The sequence below is a fragment of the Ursus arctos genome, unplaced genomic scaffold (assembly GCF_023065955.2).
Source record: "Ursus arctos isolate Adak ecotype North America unplaced genomic scaffold, UrsArc2.0 scaffold_15, whole genome shotgun sequence".
NCBI classification, from domain to species: Eukaryota; Metazoa; Chordata; class Mammalia; order Carnivora; family Ursidae; genus Ursus; species Ursus arctos.
In genome coordinates this window covers 50,220,901-50,235,034 of record NW_026622819.1, presented here as the reverse complement: position 1 = coordinate 50,235,034, position 14,134 = coordinate 50,220,901, and the positions used below count along the sequence as shown (strand labels likewise).

The 14,134-nt window shown below is 36.1% G+C and overlaps 1 protein-coding gene across 1 annotated transcript in view; it reads right to left on the bottom strand.

The window, feature by feature from the left end:
* Window positions 1-893: 893 nt before the first annotated feature.
* GABRA1 (gamma-aminobutyric acid type A receptor subunit alpha1) overlaps window positions 894-14,134 on the bottom strand; it is a 55,427-nt gene continuing 42,186 nt past the window's right edge. Inside the window, exons 8-10 of the mRNA XM_026510917.4 lie at window positions 10,514-10,666; window positions 6,772-6,974; window positions 894-1,551 (exon numbers count right to left, since the gene is read on the bottom strand). Of these exons, the coding sequence (XP_026366702.1) occupies window positions 1,240-1,551; window positions 6,772-6,974; window positions 10,514-10,666 (668 nt within the window). The 3' untranslated portion in view covers window positions 894-1,239. The remainder of the gene's footprint in view (window positions 1,552-6,771; window positions 6,975-10,513; window positions 10,667-14,134) is intronic.

Here is a 14,134-nt window from a genome sequence, read left to right as displayed (position 1 = left end):
TTCTCTACAGAAGCGGACTTCATACCCATCTATTTTAAATTCCATCTGATTCCCATGGGCTGTTCTGCTTTTAATGCGGGCTCTAAAGGTATCTCCATAGCACTTTACAACATTCTAACAGCTAAGAGCGGTGAGTCCTACACAATATTATAAGAACACAACTTTAAAAAAGTAAAAAATGTACAATCTCATGCTGTATATTTACATACATAATTTATATATTCTATATTTGTTTACTAGTCATAAATTTCAATCTAAAGCTTTTAATGTACTGTTATATAAAATAATACATTCAACAATTCTAGAGCTTGCAAAATATGTTTGCCCCTCTAAAAACATCTTTTCGTAATGAGAATCAAGTGATTATTGGAACCATGTGCTATCTGGATACAGACAGGGTGGCAAGGGGAGTATTTTTAAATTGTTTTATTTAAGTCTTATTATTTTTTTTAATTTTTAGTTTTTATTGAGTGTATGTCTCTGTTAAAATGATTCCTTATTGAGTCTAGTGATAAAAGCTCATATGATGGTGAAGTAACCTATTTAAAGCATTTCTCTCTTTTGGATTAAATGTGCTTAACGGTAAGGAGCTCCACATTTGCCTGTGCAATTTCCATGAATTTTAAAATAGCCTTTAACAACAGAATAATGCAATAGTTATTTTTAAATGGAGAAAAAAATGGGGATCTTTAGCTTTGGAAACAAAGTGTTAAGCTACACATCAGTTTAAAAAACAAAACAAAATGTAAAGCACACTGCAGTCTGTGCAATAAAGACATAGATTTTTAAAATTCCTTTCATTAAACATTTATAATTTATTCCTTGAAACACCTCCACATAAAAATATTTTTGACATATACAGTATCTTTTTTTTTAAGAATATTTGGAAATATATATCTACAAATGACCTGGAGTTATAGAGTGAAGTTTTATTTTCCTTCTACTTTTCCTCATAGCCTGTACCTACTCGCCCACCTTTCCTCTCTCTTTCATTCTGTCTCCTTCTGTCGTGATTTTCCTTTCTTTCTTCCTCTCTCAGAATCCTGTCTCTCAGCTGTATGCTCTGCTTTGCTCTGGACTGCTGGACAGGGGTCTGTTGTTCTTGTATGAATTATGGAAATAAGGAAACCTTCAAATTCTTTAAGACAGAGGCAATGAAGCAGGTGGGAATCACTGCGTTGAGAACAGAAAGCAATTCCCAGGGCAGAGGACTGAACAACAGAATGTGAATGAAAGGACCTATTGATGTGGGGTGGGGGCTTTTAGCTGAGGCTCTCTGTTTAAATATGTAGCCCAATAGACCAAGTTAAAGATTCCAAATAGCAGTGGGAAAGCTATTCTTGACAGTCGGTCAATTTTGCTGACACTGTTAAAGGTTTTCTTGGGTTCTGGTGGTTTTGTTTCCGGCTTGACTTCTTTTGGTTCTATGGTTGCGCTTTTAGCAATCGTGGCTAAGCCGGGGTCACCCCTGGCCAAATTAGGGGTGTAGCTGGTTGCTGTTGGAGCGTAAGTGTTGTTTTTCTTAATGAGAGGATCCTTCACTTTCTTTGGCTGTAGAAGGGAAGAGTAAAAGCATTTTGTTCAGTAGACTGTGGGAAGGAAGTCTGTAAGTTGCTGAGCAAAGTGACCTTTACTTTGGAACCCAAACTTATGCTTTGTTTAAAATGTGAGAAATGTAACATATGACTGTATTATTAAGACAAATGAAAAATGCAGACACAAATGCCCAGTTATAAAATCGACAAGTTTGGGCATCTACTGTACAGCACAGGGTTTACAGCAAATAATACATATCCTAGACTTGAATGTTGCTGAGACTAGGTTTTAAATGTTCTCACCACAAAGGAAGAAATGGTAACTAAGTGACAGGATGGAGATGGTAACTGATGCTACGGTAGTAATGGCTTCGCAACATATAAATGTATCATATGAACCACACTGTATACCTCAAACTTACACAAGGTCATGTGTCACACATCTCAATAAAGCTGAAAAAAAAAAATACCCAGTATTTTCCAGGCTTTCCCGTCAGGAGGTCGAGTGATGTGATGCCAGTTTAGGAGTTTATCCTCAAGAAGCTTTGTAGCCTCAGCCTTTACCCTCTGGAGACATATTACCGCCTCATGAAGAAGCCTGGACTAGAAAACTGGGCGACCAGAGATCATGGGCTGTGAGAGGCCCAGACAGTATCAGGCCCCAGCCGAGTGAGAGGCCATTGTGGATGCTCTCCCTCTGGTGGAGCCTCTAGTGTACTGCAACCATGTTACGGAGCCCACAGCCTCCTCCTACCAAAGGAAGTACCACCAGGTTGTTCCCAACCCCAAACGCTTGGTGATTACTTTAGGGCACTAAGTTTTGGAGTGGTTTATTTTGCAGAAGTTAAGTTAAGTGCCGAGCCAGCTATTATTTGTTCCTTCTCCCCATGTTACAAGTGGGAAAATGATAAACCAGAGTTATTCAGGGTATTCTGAAGTCACAATGTCAGCTGCTTGTCCGTGTTATCTGTGCAATGAGTCACAACTGCAGCATTTATTGGGGTTTCTGTCATATAGGAATTTCTAAAAACTGCAGTGGATCATTGTTTACAGCTATGTGGTCTGACAGAGTTGCCATGAGCCACTTGAGACTATCGAGCTCCTGAAATGTGGCTAGTGTGTAAGTATAAAATAGGTATAGGATTCTGAAGACCTGCTATAAAGGAAAGAAAAAGAATGCAATATATCTCCTTAATAGTGTTTTTTATTGTTTACACATTGTGAATACAATATTTTTGATATACTGGTTAAAGCATATTATTAAGTCACTAATTCTACACCTGAAACTAATATCATACTGTACGTTAACTAACTAGAAATTAAATAAAAACTCGAGAAAGAAAAAAAATTTAGTTTTTCTGGTTTGTATTTTTTAAATAAGGCTATTAGAAAATTTTAAATTACATATATGGCTCATAGAAAATTTTAAATTACATATATGGCTCACATTTGTGGCTTACATGTTTCTGTTGGACAGCACTAGCCTAGAAGAGTTCTCATTCTTTTGTGCACACTAAATCGCTAGTTAAAAATTTTTTAAGGGCAAATATCTAGGGCACAATCTCATGTTTTGAATCAGAATTCCTCAGGAGCAGAGTCTGGTTACTGATACTGCAGAAGGGTATACAGAGAATACTGATGAGCAGCTAAACTTGACCAACCAGACTCAATGCTTTCTGAATAATTTGTATTCTTATTTATTGAATCAGAATAAAACATTACTAACAGAAGACCTGCTGTTTTTTTACAAGGCACATTAGTCAGGAATTTTAACAGGTTAATTTTTTTATTACCCAGCCCTGTGACCTATCTGCTACTTTTCCCCCCCTCTCTGCATCCTTAAGAATTACATTAGGACAACAACAAAAAGCCCAGAATTTTTTCTTTCTAGTATTACATAGTTAAAAGTAAGGCCGCTTACTCCAAGTGTGCTCCTATTTTATAATGAAGACAGATTTGGTTAAGCTTTATGAAGAGTGACAGAAATTTCCATAATTATGTGTACAAAAATAAAGCAAGTAAAAGTGATTCTCTCTTTCAATGTCAAAATGACTATAGGGTCAAAATAGATATGGTTTAGTAGGTTACACAGGGAAACACTAATACCATATGATTTCACTTATATGTGGAATCTAAAAAACAGAACAAATGAATAAACAAACACAAAGCAGAAACAGACCCATAATTATGGAGAACAAACTGTTGGTTGTCAGAGGGGAGGGCATGGGGGTGGCTAGGCAAAATGGATGAAGGGGAGTGGGAAATACAGGCTTCTAGTTATGGAACGAGTACATCATGGAAAGAAAAGGCACAGCATCAGAAATATAGGCAATGGTATTGTAACAGCGTTGTATGGTGACCATTGGTAGCTACACTTGTGGTGAGCATAGCATTAATGTATAGAGCTGCGGAATCACTAGGTTGTACACCTGAAACTAGGTAACATTTTGTATCATCTATACTGGAATAAAAAAAATAGACGTGGTCTATTTCAACCCAGTTAAACAGTCAAACTGAACTTGTATTAGTCCATTTCTTAAAAAATAAGAGTTCTAACATTGCAGAATACATTAAAAAGCATGCATGTCCTTTAGATAAAATGTGTATGTACTCTATTGTGGAAGAGAGGCAATGGGTTCCAATCTAATCAAAACTTGTTGAGTGACAGATACCCTGTTGGAAAAACTGAAACAAATAATCTGCAGCAGGAAAAATTCTTGGAGAAGAGTTTATATTATTGACAGGTTTGATTTCTCCCAGGGCCAAATTATTATAATACTCTACTACTAAAGTTTCTCAAGTTAAGTGCTTTTATTTGTAACATCATGTTGAATAAAATATTGAGAAATATCTGGTTTATCAGGAAAGAATGCTTAATAATCTTTTCTAATTTTTGAGAAAGTTGAGCTCCTCTGTATTCTTTAAGAAATTGGTATTTCTTTAAGCAATTCACCCTATGAAAATGGATCTTAAGTAGGCTCCTGAATGCTCACTTGATAATGTGATGACTTACAGAAACTTTCTTTTTATTTTCAAGTTACACCATGTTAGAGATTGAAAATTTAACTCTCCTGAAAACACTCACCTGGTCATAGAAAACATATTTTATTCATCCTCTCTGAATGTCAAAATGAGACCTGGATCACACTGTGCTCACACTCCCTGTAATAAGCAAATCAAACCGGCAAAGCCCTGGGGCAGACTTTTACAGAGGTAAAGATAATTTACAGAAAATATTATCTTTCTCATTAGGATGACAGATACAGACAGATTATTGATAAATATATATGTATATTTATAGATAAGACACAACTCTACCTACATCCGTATTTGTGTACTGAATAACACGGACTGTAGATTGATAGAGATCAGAGTATTTTTTTTGAGACACAGCACTTGAAAAACGAATACAGGGTCAGACAGATAAACATAAACTGAACTGTGAGCTCAACCAATGCCTCAACCCAAATTCTATGTTTTCCAGACAAATTCATCTCACAGGTCACTAACGACTGACACTTAGGAGACAGAATCAGAAAGACACTGGTCTCTTGCAACAAAGAAAGCATTCAGAGAGAAAAGCCATTTTTCCCAATGTTGGCATATCACTTTTCAGTTGTGTATCACCCACGTTTGCATATCATTAATTCTAAAGCACTTGAGCAGACTCTTTCAGTGATTCTAAGATGTGCCTTTAAAAATGTTCACATCTATGAATCTGGGCTACGTCTTATATGTGGTAGTGTCTTACGATGAACTATTTTCCATGTTTGGCTCTCTCTCCTTTGGGCTGCCCTTCTGTTCTAGGACAAATGGAGACCATCCATGGCTAAAGGAAGTATCTGACAATCACTCTGTCCTCACACTTTTACTCCTCTCTCCAACTGGTAAATGCAATCCCTTTGTTTTGTTCCTTCTCTCTACTGAACCTGAGCCAAGGTCCTTGGTTTGCAGATTCAGAGAATTCTTTTTCTTTTTATACTTGGCAAGCATGTTTCAAGGCAAGTGAATTTTGAGGGCCTGGTTCAGGTTCCGTTGGCTGCCAAAGTGGATTCTACACAGACCTTCTTTTGCTTGTGCTTGTGTAGGAGATCATCAGGGTATTCAGCTGATTCGTCTGTGCCTGAGGGGTAAATCTAAAAGAGCTTTTACTTGGCAGCATCTTTGCTTTCCCATTTATGCATATATTAATGGTTCATCTTATAATCAGTAACAGTTTAAATTAGTTTAAATATGGGAGATGTTTCCAGCACAGAGGATTCTCTTTTCTAGTATATCTGTACAGCTATGAGGAAAACACCATTAAGTTAATTTCTTTACTACAGACCCTTCCAGATTCTTGAATATCCTGTGACTCTGTGATATAGTACACGTATTGTGTATTCAAGCGTATTCAACCACAGAACTTTATTCTTAGGGACTATCTCATGATACTAGTACTCTGAGGGATAGAATTTTGGGGAAAAGCTGCTACAGAGTGATTCCTCCCAGATTATTTCTAGACGTCTTAGAATCTCTGTGTCTCTGACTTTGACCTTTTTTCCACCATTCCAAGGTTTGCTTGCATTTTGACATATTTTTCCTTCAAGCCAAAGAAGTAGAAATATCCTCGCCACATGTGCTTTAAAATACACTTGAAAACAGGTTCTAATTTAGAAAAACAGTAATGAGCTTGACTTGATAATTTTCTACAATGAAGAATTTTTCTGTGATTTGTGTATGATCCTTAAAGTTAACCTCTAATTTGGAAAGGAAATATATTTCCTGTCCTTTACTTCACTGAAAATTGGAGATAATACATTTTGTAAACTAAATTTAGTTGAGGCATTAGAATTAATAATATTTATGACCAAAGTGATTAGGCTCAGAAAACAACCAAAAGACTATGATTTTCAAGTTCAAATTATAATGGCATAAATTTATTTGCTCCTAATGTCAAGTCAAAACTGTTCTCAAATCAATAGAGACCACGGAAGGTATATTTGAGTAGAAATGTCTGCCTTTGTCCGTCCTTTATCTCCTTCACTCTACTCTGCACATCGGCCCACTTAACCAACCTCTCTCTTTAGCACTACCAAAATTACCACAGCAGACAGTTACTTACGATATAAGAAACAGAGAATCCTCATTACCCTGTCTCTGCATTCTTCATCCATTCCCCAAAGTCCAAACATGCCATCTCACAGGTTTAATAAGACATACAGTGACAGATCACAGGGCATATTAAAGTACTCACCTTTTCTGGAACCACACTTTTGCCATCCCATGCATAACCTCTCTTGGTGAAATAATTGACTGTGGCAAACTCGATCAGAGCTGAGAACACAAAGGCATAGCACACTGCAATGAACCAATCCATAGCAGTGGCGTAAGCCACCTTAGGGAGGGAATTTCTGGCACTGATACTCAAAGTTGTCATGGTGAGCACAGTTGTTACTCCTGTAAAGAAAGAAATGAAATGAACCTGTAGGTTCATACTACAAAATTTGATCACTGGAGGTCAGCCTACTTGTGCAAAGGGAAACCAGCGGGACCATAGATACAGTGTGTTTTTCAGTTCATCCCATTTGAGTTTGGGATGGATGAGTTTTAATTTAACCCCAGTGTAGTTGGTAGTTCACGGTATGGCAGTATTGAGGGGGATCTCCTGGAAGGATAAACTGCTCTGCTATTGAGAAGTTGTTAATAAGATAGTGAATTCCTTTAAATGGGTGCTTGAACAAGGTGTCCTGGGCAGGAAAGGAAGTAATACTGTCTCATTGTCCCCAACTCTTTGAAACAGAAAGCACTGATCTTCATTGTCTCTTATCCACAAGAAATTGCTGGACCCTCCATTTCATATTCTATCTGCATATCCTAAATGTAGAAACCAAGAAGCCAACAGCTTCTTGTTATTCAATCATTGCTAGATAATTGAATTATTTTAGGATAATATTTTTTTACATTACTTTTAATTAATTATTTTAGGATAATATTTTATTACAAATTCTTCTGCTTTTTTACTATCTTTCCCCTCAATTCTGATCCAGCTCCTCTTTTGAAGAAAGTCCTGGAATGTGTTGCATGTCACTTGCTTGAGGGCAAACAGCACAGAAATGGCAAAACAAAAATTTGAGCACAAGGTCACCTGATTCAGATGTCTACAATCTTTCCTTTTTTCTGTTAATGCTGCCCCATCTGCCCTATTCTGCACATCCATCCCTAATGATTAAAGTTACCAATATTCAAAGCGGTTTTCAAGTCAGTTGTTCTCAGCTTATTTAGATAATTAGTATATGTAATGCAGTATGATAGAATACTGTAAGAGACCTTTTAAGCCATTTGAAAATGCATTAAAAATTCACAATAACCCAGCAGGCTGCATGGTATGGAAAAACTTTTCACCTCTTCCCGTGACTAGTCCCAAACTCACCACTTATTAGCTCAATGGTCTCATAGGCAAATTCACTTCTAGGGACCTCAGTCTCCATATCTGTAAGAGGGGTGATTTAGATTTCATTCTCTCCACTATCTATCATTGCTGATATTCTAAGAGAAATTTCTGCACAGTTATTCACCAGATTATTTGAGGATTAAACATAACAATATGTAAAACATTTTAAAGATGATAAATTATTGCTGTGGAAGATATTTTCATCTGATGTGTCTAAAACTCATATCTATGGTTACCCCTTTTGATTAATTTTTAGAGAATCAGCAGTATCACACAGCTGGTAGGTGGTTAATTCTTCACAGCTGCTTTAAACTATCCAATATTTCCTAGTTTTCCATGAATTTTAAGGTAAATGATCTTTACAACTATGTTAGGAAGTGATAAGATTAAGAAGAAACACAGAGACTTTTATTAAATCGTATTTTTGATACACGGCCACAGGTATAGGGAATAGACTTACTTTAAACTTTGGAGGTGTTACAGAAAGTTCTGGGGCATTATCTGTATTATATAACCAATAAATGGTTTAAGAAATAATGGCTAGTAAACAGCTCTTAAATTTACATATCAGTATTAACTTGAGCAAAGAGCAAGGTAATTAAATGTCGGTATTTGAGGAACAGAACACCCCAGTTTCAAATCCCGGCTCTTTCATTGCTGAATGACCTTGGGAAAATTGCCTCACAATTCTGAACTTTTTTTTTTTTTATTTTTTTTTGCAAATTAATTTTAATAAGTCTAACTCAGAGAACTATTATGAATACTAAATAAACTACTGTAATAAAGTGTTTAGCATTGAGCCTGATACCCAAGAACAGTGAATGGCTATTATTATTGACAACTTCAGTCTCTGTTAATAAATCTCTGCTGCAGTGAATTCCATTTTTTTTTTTTTTTTTTTTCAAATTTTGGTTCACGTAGGCAACTGTCAGAAGTAATTTGGGAATGTGTGTTCTTAAACTAAATGTATCCATAAATTAAGTTAAGAAGGGCATAAAAAGAGGTGCGTGCGTGCGTGCGTGGTCTTATAATTCCCGCTCCAGGGACAGGGTAAAGAACAAAAAATGTGTTGAGCATCTATTGAGTTCCAAGAACTCAACCTGATAATTTACATATTTTACTTTATTCTTCTCAATCTTTTAAAGAGCACTATTTTATTTTAATTGTTCTCTCATTTAAAAGGTAACTGAATCTTAGAAAAATGAAGATTGAACCTAAAACTTGGATCTTTCTGGCAGCAAAATCACACAACCACATTGCCTCTAAATGACAGAAAGCATGGACCAGCAAGAAGATGATGTTTGAAGACATAAAACAGGCTTCAACTTTGTTGCATTCTGGATGCCCCATAATAAACTGTTACAAAGTATAACTTCCTCTTTTTTTCTTTTTTCATTTGTGTATTTTTTTCTTTAAATATCTGTGACCCTCCCAGGCAACTCACCCAGCACAGAGGAATGTGCTGAGTTGAGACTAAAAACAATAGAAACATGTGTTCTAAGTAAATGTTAAAAGGCTAAAGGTCTTGGGAAATTGTATTTGTGATTGTACTGAACTTAAAACATCAGAAATATATAACTTGATACACGGAAATACTTGCCACAGTTGAGTTTACAGATATGTAGTTATGTTTACCAAAAGGGCATGAGTTGGCTGAGATATCAGATTGTTGAAAATGTTAAGAGCGAGGTTTTTGACTTACAAACATTCCAAAATGTTTTAGAGAATTTCCAAAAAGGAAAGGTATGATTTATTAGGGTAATAAGGGGGAAGAATGAGCATTTAAAAAAATATTTTTCACTATAGTGCTATTGTTCATGCTACAAATATAAACATAAAACATAAAATATGTTCTCTATTCTATTTTTCTCAATTTCCAGTGAATAAAGGGCTCAAACTGAATATACACATAGAAATAAGCATATTGATAAGAGTTCAATCTTCAATTCTAGTAAGTGGCTTCAACAGTAGTTAATATTAACAAACGATAATAAAAAAAAGTTTGAAATGAACTACTCTTGTGGTCTGCAGCTGGAATCATTCTGGATCTTAATACACCTGTGTTTCTAGGCTACTGTTAGTGCAAAGATTTGGTGGTTTCCAACCTGGAAGCACTTTGCTAAGTTCAGAAGAAAAGACTCTTTTCTGGGCATTTGTCCTGCTTTTTTCCTGAAATAACTGATTTTCCATACCTTCCTTGCCTATTCTTAAAGAATGATACCACAGGGATCTCTGAACATGAATAAACCTTAGTTTAGATTATAAACTTCTTAAGGCTTTTTATTCTGTGGTAAAGAGTCTTAGACATAGCATGTGCCTAGTTGATATTTACATGCATCTATTTACATACATTAAAACAACTTGCTATTTAAAGAAAGAGTTTTTTAAAATCACACCATAATGAGAATGGTAATTCTTTGAATCTTTCTATTGTGCTAACTTCAGATTTTAATGTATAAGTATTTTTTCATTCCATTTGTGGCATCACCAGTATGATATAACTTGCCCTCCAGAGCCCTGTCCGCATATTTTGATTGGCACTTACCAAAGACAGTCCTCGCTGGTACAGACTCTCTGTTGAGCCAGAAGGAGACTTGGGAGAGAATGACTGTCATTATGCATGGCAGGTATGTCTGAATAACAAAATAGCCAATCTTTCTCTTCAGGTGGAAATGAGTGGTCATAACAACATATTCTCCTAGAAGGTGAAACAGACAGTGAGGTGAGCAATTTGACCTTGAAAAGAAGTTATCTCTGGATTTTTCCATCAGCAGCAAGAAACTAGTCTTAAAACATATCCTGTCTCCAAGTGATATCAGGTTCCTGAAGAGAAAATGTTTATCCAGGAAAGAACAGAGACAATGTAAAAACACCAAAATGGGTTTGAGGATGAGCCTGAGGTGCCAGAGATCTCATGGATATTGCTATGTCCTTATCCTGGGATATCACACATTTGAGAGACATAGCTGAACATCTATTTACAGACTGGCTTTAATGACCATGAAGGCAATGTGTGAGATCCTGATGACACATACTAATGGATTAGAACAGACCAAATCCCCAGTTTACCACTTCGGAAGACACTCAGGCTGTCTAATGAAGGAGCTTTGGTGTCCAAGTTAGGGGAATTCCAGTTCTAATGCCAACACATCCTCTCAGCAGCTCTGCGACCCTGGGTAAGTCATTTAGCTTAGCCTGATCTTTGGAATGAGGAGAGTGGGATAGAATTCAGGGTTTCTCAAATTTTATTTGGAGGAATACCTTCACCAGAATCACCAGGGAAGGTTTTAGAAACATTCAGTTCTTCAGGTACCACCGAGATACACAGACCATTCTTTAAGGGAGGCCAAGGAAAATCCACTTCAATACAGCTTTTGAACTGTTGTAATTTCTAGCCTGGGCTAGGAAACAGTGGACTAGCTGGGCACACTTCATGGTCTTTGTATACATCAAAGTCTGATTTCATTTAAAGATCCAAAGCGATTGACACGCAACCCAAATTACAGGAGTTTTTTTTTAATTGATGTTATATTTTCTCAATTATAAATCCTAGAAAATTTTAGCTTTATCCATTCTGAATATATACTTAGATATCTGTGGGTGGGTAGGAGAGAAATAGGTGTGTTCTTACTAAGAAAACATCACTTTCTTTGGTATTCACATTGCTCCAAATTTCTCCTTCCCTTCAACTCCAAATTTTGCCCGACACAACCTGTGATTTATGTCTCAGCCCATGGCCATCTAGCTCCAGCCCCTATAATGTGGCTAAAACTGTTCATGATCTCTTAATATTCCAATCTTCATCTTTCTGCAAAGTAATTGTAGAGGTTCCTGGTGTAGGTCTGCTTTCAGCCTTCTTCCCCCAACCCGGCTTTTTTTTTTTTTTTTTTTTTTTTTTGTCTCTAACCAGGAATTTCCTTTCTCACCCCTGCTCCTAGCATCATTGGTATCTAGAGGGCAGCCAAATCTACAGCTCCAAGTGACACTGCTTTCAAAATCAACCTGTATTCCCAAATACCTACTGGACATCTCAGAGATATGATTTTTCATTATCACCACCTATGTTCAAAAACTGACATTAGTGAACCTTTCCCATAAAAAAATATAATGACCAGAGTATAGCTGTGCTGCTTTTCCACTTAAAGTCCATCTCTAAATTCATGGTACTCTCTCTCATCTGTCTGCTCGCTCAGGCTACAGTCCTGGAATCAAATCTTGGATGTTAAATAGGGCTTCTGAGGGAGAGAGAAAGGAATGAGTTGATTACCACAATTTTAATTTCTCCTGTGCAGTATCTCTCAGTCTATCTCTTATATCATGGTCACTGCTCTTATCTACTTTGTAGATCTATTAACTGCCTTGTTTATCTCCAGTCACTTCCTCACTCATTTTCCCTAAATTTTGATCTCAGAGTAATCTTTTTAAAGCATACATAAAATCTTAAAATACCTTAATGGATTCCCATTATCTACAGTAAGGTGTCTCAGCCTCAGCACTACTGACATTTCAGACCAGATACTTGTTTGTTGTGGGGGCGGTCCCATATGTTTTTGGATATTTCACTTGACCTCTACCCACTAGATGCCAATAGCAAACACTCTGCCCTTCCCCAGTGTACTAATCAACAGCGTCTCCAGTGTTACCTACTGACAAGCAAACTCTGTTACCTGGATTTAAGATTCTCCATGTCGTAGCTCTAATATGCATTTCAGTATCATTTCTCATGTCTTACCACACATTTTCACATCTCAGTATCTTGACCTACAAAACTCTCTACTTGACATCTATTATTGTTGAATATTTTGTTCATCTATAGGTTGGGCTCAGTCCATAGCAGACTAGGAAGAAATGTACTATAGAGCAAAGTTTATTAGCTTGGGTTCAAAACTTAGATATGCTATTTTCTTTCTGGATAGCCTTGGGTAACTCGCTTACAGTCTCTGATCCTCAGTTTCCTAATCTATAAAAAAGCGAGAAGTATATTGTGGGGAGAATAAAGAATAAGGGCTCTAATTAAGATCATGCTATGTAAGAGTTTTAAAATAAATTTTAGTTCCTTTCTCCATTTTCTTCTCTTTCCCCACCAATCAGAATTGGTAAAAACACTGGTAAAATAAATGCATTTACTCTTTATAGGAGAAAATCCATCCACACACGCAAGTATGCTTTCACTGCTAATTGTTAATAATGATAAAAATTGCCATTGACTGATATAATAATAAAATCTCATACTTTTTATTTTAGCTAACTTATATGCTTATATCCCTCTCACCAAACTGAAGGTTAACTGGGAAGAGGGACAGTTCTTTGAATACAGCACGGTTTTACATATTTTAAGTATTCAACATCCGTGTATGGTAAAAAGGAAGGCACTGAGGTTTAAGGGCACTCACTGAAATTAACATCTACGAGACTCTCCCTTTGGGAGGGTAAATACAATATTTATTAATTTCTTTTCAGTTTCTGTAGATACCTTGGGTGATGACTTCAAGGTCATATGAAAGAAATGAGTGATTCAAATTTGAAAAAAATGCAGAAAACCAATTTTCCCAGGACTACTGAGATGTAGTCTTATGTGGACATGGCCATGTTACATTTCACCCTCTCAGGAGTATGCATTATTATTCCTAACCATTCATTCAACTGTGGTTTATAAAATGTCATTAGCTCAAAGAAAAAATTCCATCTTTCATATAATGTCAGAAAGATGAGTGTCTATACATCTTCCATTATTATCTTTTGTTGTTCACAATGTGACATTTTAGGAATTCTGCAAAGAATGTTATTTTGGTGGAGCTATTATTCCACAGTATATTTGTTATATAAACCACTTCCTCACTAACAAATTAGAGGAAAAACAGAATTTCAAATTTATTGAAATAATTTTCCTAAATTAAAAAAAAATCTAAGAAGTTTTGGCACAAAACATATAAATAAGGAGAAAAAAAGGCAGCAAAGTCAGAAACATGTTGTAATAGTTTAAAAATGAAAGAAAAACACAATAACAAAAAAATCAATCCCCTAAATTGGATTGAAAGAGTATCTCTAGACATCAAGTGCTTATGCACTAAGCATGTCAAATTCTTTTCCTCTAATTCAACAGTCTAGAAGAATTGTAATTCAAATATCCTTGCATATCATGTAACCCTCAGGGAAGCTTGTAAAT